Below are 9,349 nucleotides of genomic sequence, written 5' to 3'. Positions count from 1 at the left end.
TCATTTTCCTATTAAGATTAAACACATATGTTAAGTTTACTAGCTACATGCAATCTATTGGGTTGTTTTTAAACATTGTTGACTTATTCAATTACTTCGTACTTCTCTGCTTTCTTCTAACTTTGTATTGTAACAAAAGAAGTTTCCATCGGTAAAAACAAACTCAATGCAATTGTAATGTTAAAAGTAAAATTACCAAAATACCGAAATTCAAGGAGAATTTAAAACGTAAAATCCCCGATCAAAGGGTCAAATCAATAGCTCAGACACATCAAATGAATGGCAAACAGTTGTCATATTCCTGGATGAGTATAAAAAAATCCTTATGTAGAAAACGGTGGATTAAACTTGGTTCTATAGCTAGCTGAACCTCTCACTTGTATGACAGTTGCACAAAATTCAATTATATTGAAAATAACATTAACAATGTGTGAACAAAACAGACATTTTATTTTAGAACTTTTAATTTATAAATATACAAAAACATCACCTAGTCTTTGGCAATATCAAGTAACTGTCGTCTTTGGTATCTTTCCTAAGGCTTTTCCGAATAAAAATCCGAGAGCCACTGAATAAAAAGAAAAATATAGCAATTATTATATTCCATAATCTTAAAGTCATCAAAGTATATTCTATAAATACCTTGATAAAAAATCTCAGTGCGTGTGCACGGAAATCAGTACTATAAAAATATTTTGCCCAATTTTATTTCTGTAGTTTTCAATCTATTTTATGTGGGTTTTTTTTTTGTGTGTTGGTATTTTAAAAATATTCTCCATTTGATAAACCCATATCTGTGGTCATATACCGACAAGAATTGCATTGGCTTATTCTGGAATTCTAACGACATTGTTCGGTCTTTCCATAACATATATTCAATACATAACAAAAAGGATATATTCAAGATGTGTTTAATGTAAATGAAAAGAATGTTTTTTGTACCTTTGTGTTTATATATGAAGAGGGTTTGTCATGGTCTCATATTCTTTTTCGAATCATTCTTAAATTCTACTTCAGATCACTTTTTTATGTATTTGTGCATTATCACTGTAATCATAATAATCAGGTGCATTATTAAAATAAGTTTACGCTTATGCAAATACATGTAGATCATATGTATGAGAATGTTCAATATCGTTGTCTTCAAAAGTTTTCCTGTAACAAGCTTGTTGTTGTGTTTTGGTGGGGTATTACTTTTTAAACACGGGGCTACCGTTTTTCGAACTCCTCTAAAGATGCATTCTTAATTTTGTTAAGTTTGATGTTAAAATTGAATAATTGTAGAATAGCATAATGGGTAACAATTATATCATCGTATTATATCTTCCTTTTTTTCATTTGACCAAATAAGTATATTTGTTTTAATTTTCGAGATGTTTCTATTCAATATTTGAATAAGAAGAGTGCAATATTTTCACTGATTTCAGTTTATAAAGAGTATCATGAGATCACCCTACAAACAGAATAATTGCCAAGGTTTAACCATATAATTAACAATATAAAGTTATGCAACTAAAATGAACATTGTCTAAGTACAGAATACTGGACAAAAAAGCCGAAAATACTAAGTGAAAAATAATCAATTGCAGAATAACTATGACAGTGCTTTAAGAAAAAAATATAGACACCACTTTTGTTATTGATTTTATTTGTAAAATAGATGTCTTTTGCTTTTGATACATTTGATACGTGTTGATTGATATTTTAGTGTTAGATACATGATTTTTCTCATTATTTGTCATTGGTTTTGAACACAGTTTCAGCATCTGCAAGAACTCTCATATCAGTTCTTTGTGTCGCTAGTGGTTTTATTTAGATGGGTTTTTTTTGGGTTTTGTATCGATCCGATGATTTGAATCCTTCCATCTGGTTTTGATATTTTTGTTTTATATTGTGATGTAACACCTATGTCTTTGATAATCAGAGGGGTTGGTAGCCCAAAACACCTTTGACATTGTCAATTTTTGTATTTGTCTATCCCAAGTAAGGAGCCTATCATTCAATGGATTTCGTTTATTGTCGTTTGCATTGTTTAATATTTGTTATGTTTGGGTCTTTCATAGTTTCCCATGGGGTATGTGATTATCTAATTGGCTTAGGACTTACATAATTCTTGTTGTTAACTTCTACGTCATTTCGTCTTTGTTGGAGTGCTGTCTCATTAGCAATCATACTACAACTCTTATTTTAATATTTAACCTTTTAATATGTGTTAATTGGTCAATTTGTACCTGCTGCTTAGACATCTGATATAAATAGTTTGAGGACAAATTGGTCATTTTAAACTGTCAGTTTCGTATAAACAAACGAGGCATCAATTAAAGTAGGACATAAGGGGAACCTAAAGTTGTTAACGTTTGCGTCATTTGGTCTTTAAGGGAGAGTTGTTCATGCGGTAGCCTCTGATTTTTTTCATTTAACCTTTTACGATGTGTTAATTGCTACATGCAGCTTGGACAAAGCTGAAATTATTAATAATCAGAGGACAAATCTGTAATTTCTAACATCAGAATCGTAAACATAGACAAATCATTATCCTATTAAGATAAAACACAAATTTTAAGTTTGCTAATTTGTCTCCCTAGTTTCGATTTATTCAAACACTTCAATAAAAAAAAATCCTGGCATCTATGATGAGTTTATTCGTATTACTATGTTTTCATATGGGTTTTCAATTTGCTTTGGTCGTTTATTTCTTTTTTTTTTTGTTCGTTCTGAATTCTTGGTTTTTTACTCTTGTTTATTGAAATAGCAAAAAAAGGAGTCCATTGGTGTAAAAAAAAAAACTCATTGCAATTGTAATGTTAAAAGTAACAAAAGCAAAATACAGAACGTCAAGGAAAATCCAAAACGTAAATTTCCTGATCAAATGGTCAAATCAGTAACAAGAACAATGTGTGAACAAAACATATATTTTATTTTACAACTTCTAGTTAATAAATATAAAAAAAAAACGTCTCCTAGTCTTTGGCAATATCAAGTAACGATTTTTGGTTCTTTCATAAGGCTTTTCCGACTAAAAATCCGAGAGCCACTGAAAAACAAGAAAAAAAATATTATAACAATCATATTCCATAACCTTAAAGTTATGACTTTTAAAAACAAATCTCAACCCGTGTATATGTCAATGTGAAATATAAAGATAGTTTGTCCGATTTTATTTCTGTTCATTCCTTTCTATTTTATGTGTGTGTTTGTTGTTTTTGGTATTCTTGTTGTTCGTTTCTCGTTGTTTGTTTGGTTTTATTTTTTGTTTGATAACATACATGTATATTTTAAACTGTGAGTAAATGAGTTGTGTTGGGTTTGGGGAAGAATTAGAGATTTCTGAGCTCTAATAAATTTAAAAGAAAAATATAGTTTTTAAAAAAATGATAGATTTCTTTCTACACCTTTTTTTTTATTTGACAAAATTCTTCAGGCAATATGAAACTCAACATTTTTTAATTTAAATTTCGTGTTTGAGGATCTCAATTTCTAATGTTTTAGTTTATTCTAATGCAGCTATCTTTTTTCATTTTACTTAAGTTTTGCCAATTATTATTTCTTTTTATATAGTAAAGCACTCCACTATTCAATAGTTCATTGGACCTATATTTTCTATTTTAGACCAATTCGCCGTTTCAGAATCTAATGCATCCTGGGTAATATTTTCAAAAGCGTACACCAAAGCGTTTTGATTGGTTTAAAACGTCCTAAACAATCGAAATTCAACCAATGACGTAACGTTATTTTCACTTTGGGGTACGAACAATGAAATTACCCATGATGCTTTAGATTCTGAAACGACCAATTGCTCTCCATTCTATGAACTCAATCCAAATCAACATATGTTATACCAGTACTTGACGTTTATCACTTTGTGATTTTCGATTTTATGTGACCCAGAAGAAAAAACGATTTTCAATCAATTTCAATTGATAGTTTCATTTGAGCAAAAGTGAGCATTTTTCATTTTAATTTAATTCAAATTTACATCTGTTATGAATAAATGTGATAATAATGACATATGTTCGATCACGAATGTTGATATGTTTAAAGTTTTTTTTTGTTTTTTTTTTAAACATAAAGCAATCAAATATGTAAATGCTGTTTTCTTCCTCGGTATGTCGCAAACTCATTTTCATTGTAGCTATCTTACTTAAAAAATTTCCCCATAGTTAGAATTGGACGGATACTTTTTTTAACCCTTAACATGCCAATAGTTAAATTGTTTAATACTTACTCGATGGTAATGTTGATCCACTAAGGAAGTTATTCAGAAATCCTCTACCTCCGTATGAGTACGGCGTCACATGACGGTGGTAATTTACTGTATTGTACGCCGGAAAAGATGAATAAGCACCTCCAAAACCTGGAAATCTGTTGTAGGTGCCTCTAATATCACCAAATCCATAGCCACCACGATAGGATGATCTGAAGTTAGCAAAGCCGTATGGTAAAGCAGACGACATCATGAGTGAAGCGCTCAGCACAACACAGACAGTGGTTAAATTTGTAAACATGTTTGCGAAATTGTAAGTGGTATGTTAAGCAAGTGAAGATATTCAACTTTGTTGCCAATAAGCATTTTGAACGGCTTTATATATCATCTAAACGTATATTATTCATCACTTTGTTTCCGATTGCGTTACTGTGTAGACGATCGTCATGTACCACATTACCGTACTAGATAGTTGATGTTTCAATTAACCCACATGACATCGGGTATGACAGCATTGTAGCTTGAGGCACATGTAATGATTTCTGATATATATGTAACTCTTATATTTTTCAATTGACGAATATGTACATTAATTTAAGAATTACTGAATCTAAACAGGTGATAATAAAGTATGAGAATTTGCTATAAGTTTGACTGTTATGAGGAATTAAATAATACAAATTCAAACGGGAAAATACTAATCCGTCCTATGTCTAGATTATGAATGTACACACGCTTTAGGGTATTTTGTGCATATGTGTGACAGTGATATATTTATCTAGTTCCCATACCTTTTATGACTGTGGTCAATAACAGAATTTGAAATCAATTATGGGAAATGAAGTGACTAATCGTGGATTTCCGTCGCCCAGATTCGTTATTTTCATTTCATATATTCAAATATTAACACGGTATTGAGTTTTCATGATATATATATTTATAATATTAAATGTGCCAATTTTTTCGAATTACCATAGTGCACATATACATATAAAGTAAAATAACAAAAATACCGAACTGCAAGGAAATACAAAACAGAGAGTTTCTAATCAAATGGCAAAATCACAATCTTAAACAGATCAAACAAATCTATTACAACTGTCATAGTGGTGATTTTTACAGACATTATCTGAAAATATGGTGGATTGAACCAGGTTTAATATAGCTAGCTAACCCTCTCATTTGTTTGACAGTCACCATGAAATTATAGTATATTGACAACGATGTGTGAACAAAAGAAACATACTTAATAGGTATAAATGTCAAAAATTGAGGTGCAGCAGTCAACTATCTTAATCTTAATTACCATAAAACAAACAAATATATAACAAAGAACCTCAAATAGGCATAAAAAAATGACATTAACAAAAATGAAAGACCTCCTTATCGTTTGTAATCATTAACCACCGATTTATATTTTGTTATTAATATACATTTCTTCGTAATTAATTTATCCCTACCTCAGCTAACTTTTATCTTAGTTCTTAGTTGAAACGATTTGAAAAAGGTCAAATTTTGCAATGTTATTGTTTCTGAAGTTTACCTGTGATATGCTGGGGGTTGTCGTTTTTTTTTTGTGGGATGGATAATTTGTAATATTTAACATTTTTTTCATAAAAAGGATGAATGTTTGTAAAATGGTGCAGGGTAAAAAGTTAAATGACAAAAATACTGAGCTCAGAGAAAAATTCAAAACGGAAGGTCTGCAATCTAAATAAGATCATCTTAATGTACCAAGACCTTCTTGCGAATATACCGTATTAACTTCACAAAAATACACGATCGACTTGAGGTATGGATTCTGAGTAATGGCGTTATTTGTCATCTTAGTAACGTGTTATAGTGTTCTTTTATTTGTCTTTCTGAATATTAATTGATTCTACTGAATTTGTGCTGCTTTCTTACATTTTTGTTTATAAAAAATAAGATTTTAACACTATGTTGAATGTTGTGCCCCTATTTTGGACATGTTAAAAGAGGGACGAAAGATACCAAAGGGACAGTCAAACTCATAAATCTAAAACAAACTGACAACGCCATGGCTAAAAATGAAAAAGACAAATAGAAAAACAATAGTATACATGACACAACATAGAAAACTAAAGAATAAACAACACGAACCCCACCTATTATATCTGTTTGTTCACACATCGTTGTCAATATAATGGAATTAGATGGGATTGTCATACAAGTGAGAGGTTAAGCTAGCTTGAAAACCAGCTTTTTTAAACAATTTCTTTGTAAGAAAATGCCTGTACTAATTCAGGAATATAGCAGTTGTTATCCATTCGTTTGATGTGTTTGAGCTTAAGATTTTGGCATTTGAGTAGAGATTTTCAATTTGAATTGACTTCCGTACCCTTTTTGTGACATTTGCACATATTATGTCTGTCTGTCTGTTTGTTCTGTTCATCGTATGTTGTCAATATATTGGAATTGTATGCGACTGTCACACAAATGAGAGGTTTAGCTAGCTATTAAACCCGGTTTAAACCACCATTTTCTACATTAGAAAATACTTGAACTAAGTCAGGAATATAACAGTAGTGTTCCATTCGTTTGATGTGTTTCAGCTTTTAAAAAAAATTGTAATTTAACGTTTTACAGTTTAGGTTTTTGCTTGTGATGTTTGTTTTGTCAAATTGAATTATTTCATGGTGTTCATGTCGATTAATTTCATAGCCAACTATACTTATAAGTTTTTCTCATCGTTGAAGATAATACGGTTGCATATAATTGCTTATATCTATTTCATATGAACTTAAGTGGATAGCTGTCTCAATAGCAATCATTCCACATCTCCTAATTTTTATAGTTTCCTTTTCTAATAAATACAATTATTCAATCAAATGGTCGTTTAACGAATCTTGTTGCATATCTGTTAGACTCAACTCATATAAAGCCTTCTTCTGAAATGAATATGCTAAACTTATTTATAATATAGAATAACGTTTCGCTCAGACCTACTGTTTGTGTCTTCAGTGTTTTCATTGGTTGCTTTGTGTCGACTAATAAAGTTTATTGAAGTTTTTATCTTGTATGTATTTATTAAGACACCAATTGCGCCCCTGAATAAAAGGCTTAAGCTTGTTCCTTTGTTTATATGAATCAAACTTATATGACAAACTCAATACAAACCCCTTCTACAATTACATAGGGCCGAAATTTCATCTCTAGCATTTACTTTATATAAATAAAATCTAAACAGCATTATCCTTTTTTTTTTTAAGTTGGGCGAAAGATATCAGAGGAACAGTCATACTCAAAAATCGAAAATAAACTGACAACGCCATGGCTAAAAATGAAAAAGACAAACAGACAAATAATAGTACATATAAAACTAAAGGCTGAGTAACATAAACGCCACCAAAAACTGGGGGTGATCTCAGATACTCCGGAAGGGTAAGCAGATCCTGCCCCACATGTGGCATTGAGATATTTCATTTCTGAACGGGGAACTGTACACAAGCATTTACGTTATAAAAGGAGATATTCCGGTCCCTGGTGTAAACATTAATTTTCTGGAAGGAATTGTTTTGGTGCCATCTTTTGGTATTCAACTCGCTCATTATGCATTTGTACGTAATGAAGTTTGATTTCAATGATGTAAAATTTGCATTCAAGTTTAATTGGACATGGAGGTTGCACGACAGTCACTGCTAGCAGTCACTTAATATGTTATGTATCATTGTCATTTTGTTACAAACTATACTGAAATCGCACTCGGAATTTTTTCAAATCTAAAGTTGACTGCATATTGCAGGGTTGAAAACCAATTGGTGGCCTTCGTCTGTTTTCTGCTCATTCGTTAGATTGTTGTCTCTTCGAAACATTCGCCATTTCAATTCTCAATTTTATTAATGATAAACTCATATGTCAAGGATTTGGTTAGCACTAATTACGTAAAACCTTTACTTAATTCTATCATACATATTAGTTACGATTCTGGTAATTTTATCGAAATTGTAATAAAACGTATTCTAATTAGTTATCAAAGGTACCAGGATTATAATTTAATACGACAGACGCGCATTTCGTCTTCTAAAATGTTCCCAGTCTTATAATTTAGTTAAATTTTTAAATATTGTATTCTTCGGTATAAATTTGGATATTGTTATAAATTCATTTAAACCCAACTAGATAAAATTGAAATACGACTATATAGAAACAATCACATTCTACCCTCTGTCAATAACTATGTTTCAGGGTATGTATAGGGGATGGGATTGGATGACTGCACACATCTTTTCGTATGTATAGGGGATGGGGTTGGGTGACTGCAAACATCTGTTCGTATGTATAGGGGATAGGATTGGGTGACTGCAAATATGTTTTCGTTTGTATAGGGGATGGGGTCGGGTGACTGCAAATATGTTTTCGTATGTATAGGGACATAACAAACTTAATGCATACGAAAACATATTTGCAGTCACCCAACCCAATCCCCTATACATACATTTTCTCTAAGCGTAAATGATGTCTTTACACTTAATACATGTGATACGTGTTGATTGATATTTTAGTCTTAGATACATGTTTTTTTTTCTCATTTTAATTTGCTTTGAACAAAGTTTCAGAACAAGAACTCTCGTGTCAGTTCTTTGTGTCGCTAGTGTTTCTGTCTTTTTTTAGTTTGAACCTTTCATCTGACTTTGATACTTTGTTTTTATGTTAGGCTGTTACACCATTGTCCAAGATCAGGGGAGGGCCGTTGGTGCCCACAAACATGTTTAACGCCATCTGTTGTTTGTGTTTTGTAACGATCTGATGAGTTGAACCCTTTCATCTGATTTTGACATTTTTTTATGTATATTGTACTGTTACATCATTTTCCCAGACCAAGGGAGCGACTGGTAGCCACAAACATGTTTAGCACCGTCAATCTTTGAATGTGTCTGTCCCAAGTCAGGAACCTGTAATTCAGTAGATGTGGTTTAATATTGTTATCGTTTGAGTTGTTTTATATTTGCCATTTTTGGGGTATTTTGTGGCTTCCTATTGTTAGGTTTTTTGCTAATTGTCTTAAGACTTACACACTTGTTGTTGTTAACCTCTTCGTCATTTGGAGAACTGTCTCATTAGCAATCATACCACAACTATTTTTTTCTATATTTAACCTGTTAATTTTTGTTAATTGATCAATTT

The 9,349-nt window shown here is 31.3% G+C and overlaps 1 protein-coding gene across 1 annotated transcript; it reads right to left on the bottom strand.

Moving 5' to 3' along the window:
* Positions 1-2,900: 2,900 nt before the first annotated feature.
* Positions 2,901-4,570, bottom strand: LOC139502533 (uncharacterized). Its single transcript, XM_071292029.1, has 2 exons — positions 4,226-4,570; positions 2,901-3,034 (listed from the first exon to the last, which is right to left on the bottom strand). Exons 1-2 carry the CDS (start codon positions 4,503-4,505, stop codon positions 3,000-3,002), a joined length of 315 nt encoding a protein of 104 aa, XP_071148130.1. The 5' UTR covers positions 4,506-4,570; the 3' UTR covers positions 2,901-2,999.
* Positions 4,571-9,349: the final 4,779 nt, after the last annotated feature.

Source organism: Mytilus edulis, chromosome 14, assembly GCF_963676685.1.
Source record: "Mytilus edulis chromosome 14, xbMytEdul2.2, whole genome shotgun sequence".
Lineage (NCBI taxonomy): Eukaryota > Metazoa > Mollusca > Bivalvia > Mytilida > Mytilidae > Mytilus > Mytilus edulis.
This window is presented reverse-complemented; position numbering and strand designations above follow the sequence as displayed.

Coding starts and splice junctions, on each gene's coding strand:
- LOC139502533 (XM_071292029.1), bottom strand. CDS start 4,505: ATGTTTACAAATTTAACCACTGTCTGTGTTGTGCTGAGCGCTTCACTC. Junction 3,035..4,225: donor TGGATCAACATTACCATCGA/GTAAGTATTAAA, acceptor CTTGTTTTTCAG/TGGCTCTCGGATTTTTAGTC.